The sequence below is a fragment of the Podarcis pityusensis genome (genome assembly GCF_964106645.2).
Source record: "Podarcis pityusensis genome assembly, contig: HAP1_SCAFFOLD_156, whole genome shotgun sequence".
Lineage (NCBI taxonomy): Eukaryota > Metazoa > Chordata > Lepidosauria > Squamata > Lacertidae > Podarcis > Podarcis pityusensis.
This window is the reverse complement of record NW_028293280.1, coordinates 1721-14550: the sequence shown is the minus strand read 5'-3', so window position 1 is coordinate 14550 and position 12830 is coordinate 1721. Positions and strand designations below refer to the sequence as shown.

At 38.8% G+C, this 12830-nt stretch overlaps 1 protein-coding gene across 3 annotated transcripts in view; it reads left to right on the top strand.

The window, feature by feature from the left end:
• The window catches only part of ARHGAP29 (Rho GTPase activating protein 29), a 61524-nt gene extending 50976 nt beyond the window's left edge, over positions 1 to 10548 (top strand). For 2 of the 3 annotated variants that reach the window (XM_081024475.1, XM_081024477.1), the window contains 9 exons: positions 620 to 718; positions 1630 to 1793; positions 2554 to 2742; positions 2839 to 2976; positions 4466 to 4698; positions 5193 to 5505; positions 5599 to 5707; positions 6164 to 6274; positions 8524 to 10548. In XM_081024475.1, coding sequence (XP_080880601.1) covers positions 620 to 718; positions 1630 to 1793; positions 2554 to 2742; positions 2839 to 2976; positions 4466 to 4698; positions 5193 to 5505; positions 5599 to 5707; positions 6164 to 6274; positions 8524 to 9413 — 2246 coding nt within the window. In that variant the 3' untranslated portion in view covers positions 9414 to 10548. The remainder of the gene's footprint in view (positions 1 to 619; positions 719 to 1629; positions 1794 to 2553; positions 2743 to 2838; positions 2977 to 4465; positions 4699 to 5192; positions 5506 to 5598; positions 5708 to 6163; positions 6275 to 8523) is intronic. The other variant, XM_081024476.1, reaches the window with a different exon arrangement.
• Positions 10549 to 12830: the final 2282 nt, after the last annotated feature.

The following is a 12830-nucleotide window of genomic DNA, read 5'->3' as shown; positions in this document are numbered from 1 at the left end:
ATATAGGAGATGGAGTTGCAGGAGGTCATACTTTCTGCCTTGAATGAATTGCGGCTGTGGCCTCTCCTATAGAAACCAGCCCTGGACCTCTTGGACTAGAATAACTATCAACCAGCTGCAAATACCCCCTTAGGGGATGGGGAATAGTGGAGAGAGTTGTGGTAGGGTATCACCTAGCATTCTTGGATGACAGATAGTTTAGATTTGTTTCAATCTGGGTTCAGGCCTGGTCATAGGACTGAATTTCCCTAACAGATGACCTTACAGAGAGCTGGAGAAGGAGAGTTTGCCCTTTCTCTTGCTTCTTGATCTTTCTGTGGCTTTTGATACCACTTACCATAGGAATAGGGGGCACTGTGATACTGTCCTACCTATGAGACAGAGTCCAGAGAGTAGCACTGAGATAGTGGGATTTTTTTATAATAATCTTTTGAATGCCTTTATATACTTGTTTTTAACTGCTTTTGTAAAGAATTTCAATGTTTTATTTCATATGTTTTGTAAACTACTTAGAGGTTTTCTTACATTCAAGCAGTATATAATTTTAAAATAAATATATAGATAGAATTAAATAGGCGGCTTCTTTTAAAGTCTGAAAAAAGCCTTGCCTCTTTCATAGGGGACTTTAAAAGAAGGCTTCCCCGGACACCATCTACTGGTACCATGTCATCTGCGGATGATCTCGATGAAAGAGAACCACCTTCACCTTCAGACTCTGGTAATGTATCTTCATAATTGAATTAATAATTTGCTGCAAGTAGGCTTCATGGTATTAATCATATTTGGATGCCCTTCCCTGAGTTTTGTTAGAAGAGAATAGGGAACCAGAGATAATTGGAATGTTTGCCTCGTCGGATCAAAGAAGTAGATTAGCGAATCCTCTCAGCTTAACATACACTAAGAACTGGAACTCTTTTCTCCAGTTTAGAAAAATTTAGGCTTAACTGCTTAGTTTTAATGCCAATGTTTCTACTAAATGCCTGCTTGATAGCAGAGTGGAAAGTAGTAAGCAGCTTCTCTTCTGGCTTGCATGATGCATTGGCAGGAAACTTCAAAGCCCACCATATGTTTGAGCTTGTAGAAATGCATGACTGGACAAAGGTTATTTTTTTCTCAAAAACAGAAGTACAAGATTGGGAGCTATTCCATATAATTATTAAATGATTCAAATTGTTCCTCAGCCCTTCTAAGGCTGCAATCTTCTACATGCTTGCTCAGGATTATGGTCTCATGTTAAGGCCTCATTTCAGAGTATCTGAATGGAAACATGCAAATATATTAGGAGGTAGAAAAGTGTGAGAGTGTGTGTGTGTACCCACACAAAGATGTCTTTTTTATTTCCCTTGGTACACTTTTTTAAATATACAAGTCAGAGCTAGTGCTGTACAGTCAACGACCATTTCACTGCTGTCACTGTTTGCAAAGGAGTGACAGATGGAGGCCCCACTCACCTGTCAAAATGGCCCACAGGCAAGCCTGTGTATTGTATATTCTTACAATAGTGACCCCTGGGTGTAGTTTTATGTAACCAATAAACATATTTCAGTTTATAAAGAACTTGTTTTTCTATTATGCCATCCCCCCCCCCTTAGTACATTAAAGAGCTAATAACAGAATTTGTGTTCTAAGGTTTGAATGATCTAGCATCTGAAATGACCAGTTCACCTGGACCTTTTCGAAACACGATTCTGTCTAAGGCAGCACAAACCCACAAACTGCGGAAGCTGAGGGCTCCATCTAAATGCAGAGAATGTGATAGTCTGGTGGTATTTCATGGAGCAGAGTGTGAAGAGGTAAGAAATTCAAGCATTGTTTGGCTTCCTTGGGGGAGGCTGTGTTGCTGCAGTCAGATCATGTGAAAATTTTGCTCTCTGTAGGTTAAAGGGCTTCTTTCACTATGAGGTGCTCTGGAGATGTGAGGTAACTGATTGGAAGCAGCCAGTGCTGGTGTCAGGGCATTTTGCGCCTTAGATGAACTCCCAAGTTGCTGCTCCCCTCTTCACTCATGACCAATTGAATGGCTCAAAGTCTCCCCCCCCCCCAAAAAAAAACTCTGCTAGGTTATCCAGGCTTCAACCTGGAGCTCAGTGAGACTAAGACCCAAACTACATGTTAAATGGGAAGTCCATTATAGGTTCTTGTGATTTTTAAAAAATGCAGCTTTGGGGGTTGCCAAGTGGATTGAAGTAGTGACATGTTTTTCTGTGTAGAGATAAGCACTATGTGAGGAAAAAGTGTCAAGTACAACACAAATGCCTGTTAAGTTTATACATAAGTCAACTGGAAACTTGTTCACCATTTGGCCCTTGCCCATCTTGGTTGATTAAGGCTGCATGAGCAAAACTGAGCCCTCTCCTTATTGTCGTGATTAACGAAGCTTTGGCAGAGAGGTCAATGCTTGTATTTTGGATCGGCCCCACTTTTAAGAGCCTATTGGACTCAGCCGATCTAAAAATTATTTCCCCTTTTAAGTTTTAGGACAAGATGCTATTGCTCTGCTATCATTATGAACAGGGTTTGAAAGGACCTTCATTTCTGTTACATTTCCTCTAGTGTTCACTTGCCTGTCACAAGAAGTGCTTGGAGACTTTAGCTATTCAGTGTGGACACAAGAAACTCCATGGAAGACTTCATCTATTTGGAGTTGAGTTTACGCAAGCTGCTAAAAATTCCCCAGATGGCATCCCCTTCATCATAAAAAAGTGCACCTCTGAAATTGAAAGCCGAGCCCTAAATGTAAAGGTAAATATTCAGTGAATAGATGAATCAACACCCCTGTCTTTAAAATAGCTTACATTTTGGTTTTGCAAGTACTTACAACTTTTTCTTATATAAAAGGGTATATATCGTGTGAATGGAGCCAAATCAAGAGTTGAAAAGCTTTGTCAAGCTTTTGAAAATGGAAAGGACTTGGTGGAATTATCTGAACTCTATGCACATGACATAAGTAATGTTCTTAAATTATATCTTCGCCAGGTAAATATGCATAATTCTCTTGTTTCATCTGACTAGCAAATTAAGTATAAATGGGAGGCTTGCTGTTTTTAAGTCTTTCATATGTCTGAATTTTGAAACACTTGGTGGGAGGATTCATCTTTGAAGCTGCTGCTTACTTGTTACTTACACCCAGTGGATAGGGAAAAGGGGCAAGTAATACGCCTAAAATGGTTAAACTTTTTTGTCTCTGAGCCAATGAAATTGCTCCCTACTAGTTTATGGGGAGACATAGTGCTGGGTCCTAATTCCGACGTATTAACCATATAAATGTTAGATTTTTAATAGTTTGTATTAATGCTAGGTTGCAAATTAGCTTCAGTTTTTTAAAAAAACTAAGCTGTATTTTTGTAGCTTCTTTTTAAGTAAAACCTGAAAGTTCCACTTATGGTGTCAGGTGCTGCACAGCATAGCAGGAGGGTACTTTAACCATTTGTTTTAATGGGAGACTTCCAGAACTCCCACCTAGAAGCAGAATACAAATAATATTTGAAAACAAAATAAATGAGAACCTTGAATGCCAGAATAAATGTGGATACTTCCTCTTTCTCCTGTATTACTAAAAATATAGTGGAAATTTGTTGAGGTCTGCTTGCAAAGCTGATTTTTGTATGACTTGATCCTAGACATCTTTTGGAAACTTGTAATTAAGATATTTTGGGCCACTATGAGAAAACACTTGTCTTAAATTGCATTTGTTGTGCCACTAAAGCCAACATCACTAAAATCAGGCAACAAATTTGACTGGCTGTGGATTTTGGGGAGATTATTTAACAAGCTGAGATGTTGAAGCAGGTTGATTCCGCCACCCAAGAAGCATTCTAATCCTTCAGAAAATGTTCCTTGAGAAGCAAGTTGTAATAGGCTGAAAGCACTTGCCTTTTTGCCAGTGAAGCTGTTTTGACATTTTGCATGGGCCACAGGCGATATCTAACTTTGCTGAAGGTCAAGTGAGAATGCTGTTTGCCCATACTCAATATGAAAAGGGTATTTTATATTCTTGAATCAGTTACAAGGGTTTGGTTTGATGGGGTAGTTTAAATTTAGCAGCAAGTGTACTGAAAAAGACTGGTTTCTCTCTGTTCTCTATACCCTATCTGTGGATGTCTGGTAGGTATACAGAAGAGGAGACTTGCCAGTCTCTTTGATGTTGTAAAAGGACAGACTAGTGTCACTACCTATGGGACTCTTGTTGCTGTATTCGTCTTTTTAAAATATATACTATTAGTGAACAATTTAAAAAACCAACATTTCTGTTAATAATTTGGATTTCTTACTTTATCAATAAATACCACCTCATTTGCTTGCAGTATCTTACTTACACAGAGACTAAGTGACATCAGTAAAACTAAAGCTCAGAAGCCTCTCAAAAAAGAAAAGGAACTAGACTAGACATCAGGAAGTAATAGGAAGGAAACAGTTGACTTGAGCTAAAATTGAAGTCTGAAATTTCTGACGTTCTTTCCCTCAGCTCCCTGAACCTTTGATTTTGTTTCGGCTTTATAATGAATTCATTGGCCTTGCAAAGGAGAGCCAAAGTATTAATGAAGAACTGGATATGAAACGGATGAGCCCCAGGTCCAAAAAAAGGCAGTCAGTGTGTATTGAACTGAATAGGATCATTCTTAAAATCAAAGATCTACTGAAACAGCTGCCTGCACCAAACTATAACACACTCCAGTTTCTTTTAGGTCATCTGTACAGGTAAGGGAACTTCAACTCAGCCTGTACATATACATTCAGAAATAGGTGTTAAGCATGGGTTTATTTGTTAACAATAAAGATCTGTTACAGATAGGTAGCCGTGTTGGTCTGCCATAGTCAAAATAAAAAAAATCCTGTATCTGTGTGTATCTGAAGAAGTGTGCTTGCACACGAAAGCTCATACCAAGAACTAACTTAGTTGGTCTTAAAGGTGCTACTGGAAGGATTTTTTTTTATTTTTAATAAAGATCTGTGTATTTCTTGTAGCAAGCAGTATTTTTGTTGTGTTCCTAGCTGGTGGTATGAACATATTAATATTAATGAGGATTAATATTTCCTTCTCTCTTTTTCAACTTGTTAACACTAATTTGATGATGATGATGATAGTGAAATTAATGTGGAGATTTGGGTAGTGTTGGTTTTGTAGTGAATGTACCATGTTGGGTTCGTACCAATGTTCAAAAAGCCTCTCTGGATTTTGTTCTTTTATGCAGGGTTACTGAGCAATCCGATGAAAATAAAATGTCTGCCAGCAACCTTGGTATTATATTTGGCCCAACTCTGATCAGGCCACGTCAGACAGATGCTACCCTTTCTCTCTCTTCACTTGTGGACTATCCATATCAGGCCCGGGTAGTTGAGCTGCTCATTACCTATTATGAGAAGATCTTTGATATTTCGCCGCAGCCTTTATCACCTGCACCTCGGTTAGAAGACAGTGCTGCTTGCGCTAAAAGTATTTTAACAGCTGAAGATAGAGATCCATATCAGCAACGAAAAACGTCGCCCTGTGCTGCTGTGAAAGAAGTGAGTGTCTGCTGTGAAACAATAACTTTCATTTACTGCATTGAACTTGTGCTAGCGTATTCAGCGAATTTTTAATATTGCTGTTATTGACAGAGCATCCAGTTGGTCCAAAATGAGAGGAAGGATTCAGAGGCTAGTATATCATTTGAAGAACCAGATGGCAGCAAAGACACCCACCAGAATTCTGATGCATTAGTGACAGGTTAGTGTTTTGCATTTCTACAGTACAATAGATGGATAGAAAAATGAAGCAGAACTTTTATTCACGTGTTCACTGCATGTCATTCTTCATTAAAGGGACAAGTACAGTGGTACCTCGGGTTACATATGCTTCAGGTTACAGACTCCGCTAACCCAGAAATATTACCTCGGGTTAAGAATTTTGCTTCAGGATGAGAACAGAAATCATGCTCTGGCAGCGCAGCGGCAGTGGGAGGCCCCATTAGCTAAAGTGGTGCTTCAGGTTAAGAACAGTTTCAGGTTAAGAACAGACCCCCGGAACGAATTAAGTATTTAACCCGAGGTACCACTGTATTGACATTTGCTATGGAATCCATAGAGCAGATTGAAAATGCATCGGGCTTATAGTCATTATCACATTAGGCTTTCCTGTTGAGATTTAACTGTTTATGTTGCTGGCTGTGTTCATATTTCCTAGAATGGAACTCCAAACTTGGAACTAAACAGAGTCTTGGCAGAAGGAATTCTCCTTCAGAACCCTCTCCTGTCTCAGTTTTAGAAAACCACATTGCACCAGCAAAAGATCCAGGTCAGTTTCCTGAATTGCAAGTATTCATACAGCTATCTTGCTATCCTTCAGGTTCCTGTATGTTCAGGTACAAAATAAACCTTTCGTTATTATGACTTCTGTTGGTGCAATGAAAAGAAGCCTATTCTTAGTTGACAGCTTACTGTCTCAGCACATCGCGTGTGTTTAAAAAGCACATTGTTATGAAGCCTTTTCAAAGGGTGGTTATGCTGCTTTTGAGTTATTGGCCATGTTTGGACAGTCAGGTCTCAGTTCAATAAGTGGAGATGTGAACGAGCTTCATCTGTCTACATGCAGCTGTTTTACTCAACCCTTTACAAGAAAAGGGAAACAAGACAGGAAACTGCTGTTAGCCATAGCTTCCCATTACATCCTAACAGCAAGCAAGCCTGAAAATGAAGCCATGGGTTAAAGTTGGCTTCCATATCCTGATTCGTTTAGACAACATTAATCATAATTGACAGTTCAAACATAACAGGAAACTGTTTTTCAGTGAAAAAATGCCTTGAGTTCCCTCAAGTAACAGAAACCTAAAGCTAATTTGCTTTGTTTAAGTAGATAAAATGTATGTAATTAAGAACTGTGCAAGACAAAGGCATATATAGGCCTATGAATAGGAGCATGGGTAGGCAAACTAAGGCCCGGGGGCCAGATGTGGCCCAACTGCCTTCTAAATCCGGCCCGCGGATGGTCCGGGAATCAGCGTGTTTTTACATGAGTAGAATGTGTGCTTTTATTTAAAACGCATCTCTGGGTTATTTGTGGGGCATAGGAATTCGTTCATAATTTTTTCCAAAATATAGTCCGCCCCCCCCCCCCCCAAGGTCTGAGGGACAGTGGACCAGCCCCCCGCTGAAAAAGTTTGCTAATCCCTGAGTAAGAGTATAGTAAGAGACCTGTTGGTTCATACCAAAGACCCATCTAATCTAGCATTCTTTTCTCAAAGTGGTTGACCAGATGTTGATGGGAAGCCTGCAAGCAGGCCATGAGTGCAGTAGCACTCCTTCTTCTTGTGATTCCCAGCAACTGGTGTTCATAAGCATCCCACAAATGGTGTTTAGAAACACACTGGAGGTCGCGGTTAGCTATGACATACATGCCTAGAAGCCATTGTCAGCCTTATTCCCCCCCCCCCATGAATTTGTCTAAAGCCCTTTTTGAAACAATTCAAGTTCGTAGCCTACTTGTGGTAGAAAATTCCATTCTTTAAGTATGCACTGTGTGAAGAAGTACTTCCTTTTTTTGTCTCATTAATCTTCTAACATTCAGCTTCATTGGATGTCCCTGGGTTCTAATATCGGGAGAGAAGGAGGAAAACTCCCCACCCACTTCATAACTTTACATAAATAGACGTTTATCAAATACTAATTTTCTTTCATTATACTAATGATAACCCTAATGTAAATAATCTTGTGAGTGAGGGATAACAACCATTTTTTCACTCTGTTTGAAAGAGAATAATATGGAGAGGGATAAAAATCCAAAGCAGCTGTTTAAAGCAGTATATTTATACTTGTTGGCCCGATATATTAGCTTTTTCCTGAGGTCTGTAAAAAGGCTTCCTTCCTTCCTTTCCCAGAAGAGACCTTTGATTCCTCCCAGGCTGATTTATCCTAACTATTGGGTTGTTCTTGTGAAAAAGTTGATAGAAATAGGACTAAGATCTCTTTTTGATTCATATCCAGAACTCTTTAAATGGAAGCTTCCTCCATGGCTTATATAGTACTATAATCCTAAATTGTAGGTATGGATACAGGTACAAATCAGGGTGATTGGGTGCTGCAGTCTTTAACGCAAACTGTTCTACTTAAACTGACTCTGCAAGTCCTTAGTCTGCCTTATGGAGTAGGAAGATGAAAAGTCTCTTTGTGGCTTGCAGGTGTCAAATCCTTTGAAACAGTATGTCTGGCACTTTTTATTTTATTTATAAAAATATTTAAATACCGCTGTATCATAAAAATATATAACAGCCATTTGCAACAATATTGAAACATAAAATCAAACAATAAAATCATAAAAAGTTAAAAACAAAAAGAAATTAAAAGCAAACTTTAAAAATAGCCTGGAATTAATATGGTCTTGAATATAATGGCAATATTGGTGTTCTCTGCTTGTTCTCTGAGAGGTGTGATCTTCTAAAATATACTTAGTTGCATTTAGAGACCAGTTTGATTACTGGCTAATGTTATTCAAAGTTAATGCTTTCTGATGGCAAACTGACAGTCAAAATAAATGTTTTTCTTCCTTAGGCAATTCTGTGGCTGCAGTTTCAGATCCAGATAATGAGCAATCTCCCCCTCAAGTTGAAGATGGTGTTAAACCCAGTCACCTTTTAAGACCGAATCGTCAAATAACCAAAGTTCAGTTACGCACTCATAGGACAAAGCCAGTTGTTCGTCCTGTGAGTTTACCTCTAGGTCAAATGCTTCCTCCCTGTGTTCTGAATGAGAGAAACTCACGAAATGCAGGTCTAAGTACAGAAAATATTGGCAGAAGTCCTGTAATTGAAGAAGTTTCCGAGACGCAGCCACTTCCAGCTGTAAATGCCGGCTGTAGGCTTTCTTGCTTTGACCCACAGACTCTGAAGAAAACTTGGGACAAGCAATATAAGCAGTATGATATGACTGCAAGGACAGCAATGATTGTGACTAATATACCCCAGGAGAACCGAACACATGACTCTGTAAACTCAAGTGCCTTAACTACACATAGCAACCTTGCTAGCAACTCAGTAAATGCCATACTTCCCAACAAGCCATATACGGTACCTGTCAGGGCTGCAAGGGCAACAGCAGAAGGGCATTCCTCAGACTCTAATACGCTTGCTGCTTTCAGAACACCGAGAACTTTGCAACCACCACCAGGGACATTCTATAAGCCACCACCCATCAGTAAGGCCAAACAGAGCGATGAGAGCTTGGCACCCAAACCATGTGCAGCAGTCATCAGAGATGAGACTCCACAGCTAGTTGTGAACCCTGGGCTTGTCCAAGGCTCCTTGGGCTCCTCTGGCCCACATGCAAAGCAACAAAAACCCACTTCTGAAGCTCTTTCCCCTACAGACTTGAAGCCCACCTACCAGAGATTAAGGCCAAAGAGGATGCAAGAACTAGAACACAGGGAAGCTCACTTTGTATAGGGTAACAACTGCTATACAACCTTTCAATGGGGAACTTTTTTTTTTTTTTTTTTTTTGGTAGAGGATTTCATCTTCGTGCCATATATTGGAATTATTTTTATATATGCCTGTATAGACTTTTAAAAATATGGGATGTGTTTAAAAAAGAAAAGAAAAAAAGCTGTGAAGAACCATGAAGTTATTTTTTTCATTCATTAGATTTTTCTCGGAGAGTATTTAAATGCATTCCAAATATAGAAAAAGTTAATAAGGAGGCACATTCAAAAGCCCTATAATCAAATTTCATGTGTGGAATTGTACTATTGCTTGTGAAAGGCAATTTATTATGCATGGGTGCAGCAATGAAAGTAGCCACATTCTCAGAGTAAATGATTTGTCAAGACTGCAGGGTATATGAAATACAGCTACTTTAATTTAAGAATAAACCAAAGCTTGAAGCAGTGCTCTAAGTGTCTGTAATCAGTTCCCTCCCCCTGACTCTGTGCAATGAAATGCGCCTGAATAGATTATGTACTGGCCAGCATGGCCTTTGTATATTGTGTGTGAATATACATATATAGTTTTATATACCAATTGATTTTTTTTTTTACTATCTATGTTGTTGCTTAAAAGTTGTTTGTACAGGAAAGATGCATTATTAAGCTTTACTATAAAGATATTTAAAAAGTGTTCTCATCCAGTTACCAAGTGGTTTAAATGCACAAAACCTAGCTGGCTTATTGCCTTTCAGTTGAAAATAATGTGGAAGTTCCTTGTTACTAATAAGCTATCATTTCCCCCTTACTGTAGAAAGCTCCTTTTATTGCTTGGTATAGATGAAGAATATAGGTCTGAGATTTAGTGAAATAGATAAAAATAACCAAAAAGCCAGCATTTAGTAAGTGCATTGAATGGTTTTTCACTCTGTATTAAAAATTGTTTTTATATGTACACTGTTGCTTTAAAAAATATACATTAACATGTTAATGTTTCACTGACTCCATGTATTCTATTATGCTTCATCTTACTGTATATAGAGCCATTTACATGTTAATATAATATACCATGTATCAATATATACACTCAAGTTTCTTTAAAGTTATTCTGTACAGATGGGTTTGTATTTCGGTTGCACATTAAAATGCTGGTAATGTTATGAGTAAATCTTAAAAGACAACAGTAAATGGTGGGGGTAACTTTCTTTTAACAAATCTGCTTTTAGACAGATATTTCAAAATGAAAAGGGGTGGATGTCAGTACTAAATTAATGGTGTATAAAACCTTTATTTCAGGGGTGGGGAACCCCCAACCCATAGGCTGGAGAGAAGCTCAGCAAGATTTTATCCAGCCTCTGGGGGCCCTCCCAACCATCAAGTCTTCAGTACGGCCAGAGGGAGAGCATCATTTATGATGCTGGTAAACAGCCTGTCTGTGGTAGGCTGCAGGTTTTCCTGACATACTGATGAAAAACAGTATTCTTCTGGAGGAAAGGGGTTATTGATATGATGTAATGGCCTGATTATGCTTGTGGAGATTGCTGCAGTAGTTCATTGTAGCGTGTATGTTGTTTCCTTCTGTGCTGATACATTTGGTATAATTTGTTTCTGCATACCTGCGTTTAAGAAGTCAGTACTCTCAAGACAGATGTGGCCATACATATTGTCCCGCTTTAGCCCTAAACTGCTTATCACTTCTGAAGTAGGCAGAAGGTAGTGGCCAAGCAGGATGTGGCTTCCATGAGTTATTTTATTGGAGTTATTTGTGTTCCGCCATTTGCAAAATAGTTCCAAGATGGCTTGGAACATAAAAATACAAAACAATAAAAAGCAGGAGATAAAATGCAAATGCCTTCTAAAAGCCATCTGAAAACAGAAGGACTGCCTGAATGATAAAGATATTGGGTGGTAATGTCTGTGAAGTGTCAATAATTTGGGTGTTGCTGTTGAAAAACTCTTTCTTTGGTAGCCACCTACTACCATTTACTATGTGCCGCTTTTCACATGGGTTGAAGCTTGTGGATCCTTTACAAATAAATAATCACGCATCTCAACATAGTCTAGCCTAGACTATGTTAAGAATATGCATAACTAGCCAGACCATATTGGTCAAGGAAGGGGTATAGGTGGAACACCAAGGTAAGTTGATGAAATGCATTCTGAACTACTGATACCACCTGAACACATCCAAAATAGATGTAAAAGCATTCTCAAGCTGTGCATTTGCAACTTAATTTACCCTGTGGTAATAGCCCTCTCCCAGGAGCTTTTTTAGTAAGAGGGTGGCACCACGGCTTTGCAGAGGAATTACACTGAATATTTGCCATCTGTTTTCACAAACTAAGATTTAAAAAGGCCCTCTGAATATGCAAAACACCTGAAACAGCAGAGAATGTGAATACCATAAGGCACACAGGACCCGATAGAGATTGAGGCAATTCTCTAAGCATCAGTTCAATTGAAGCAATATGACAACCACTCAATCACACACATCAAGTCAGCTTTCTGATGCTATTGCGTATCTGCAGTAGTTCAATCAGATAATGCATGTCAATGTGATTGTCATGAGTTCCTTTATTTGCAAAGCAATATAGATTTCTTCATGAACCATGCAGCCTGTGGTATCTATCCCCAACCAAAAGGCCTTGTTGAAAATGGAGTATGACTAGCTAAGAAACTACTCCCCACTCCGGGGGAAAAAAAAGTGACTGACTCAAATTTATTTGGCCTTTCTTAATTACAGGGTTAGTTCCATGCAACACTGCATTTCCTCAACAAGCAGCTTTGAACAGAAAGCTCAAAGCACTACTGATTGGACACCAATCACAATCGGGACTGACATTCTGTGACTTGCCAGTTGTTGCAAACTCTTCTGCACTAAGATTAAGTTATTAAAATGTGCGTGGTTGGTTAATGTGCAAGATTCATACAAACCAACTGTTACTTTTAGTGAGTTTGGTGTACTTTTTCACAGCTGGAAAACATTACCTTTATTATGACTTGAAATCATCTTGCTGTGCAGTGTACTATATAATATCCATATAGTGTGAATGTATGGGCTACACTTTCAGATAATTGTAGTTACAGCTAAGTTACACCCTTCACTGAAATTTATTTCAAAAATACTATTTCCCATATAAAGATTGATCTCTGTGTAGGGAAAAACATGAACCAACTGCAGGGAACTGAAATAATGTTGCATCAGTGTAAATATCAGCACTAGACAGGGCTTGTGTGTTAATAAACGGGCTGTGTCACAAAAGAGCCAGCAGTTTTGCCAAAATTTATTGAAAAACAATATTCTACAGTGTAACCTTTGTTAAGCACGGTAGCTAGAAGAGGAAAATGCTGAAACCCTTGGTACATTCAGAGTAATCTGCCCTGTAACTATATTTAAATCAAAATCACATAAAGTAACAGAATTTAGACTAAAATTTAAAAG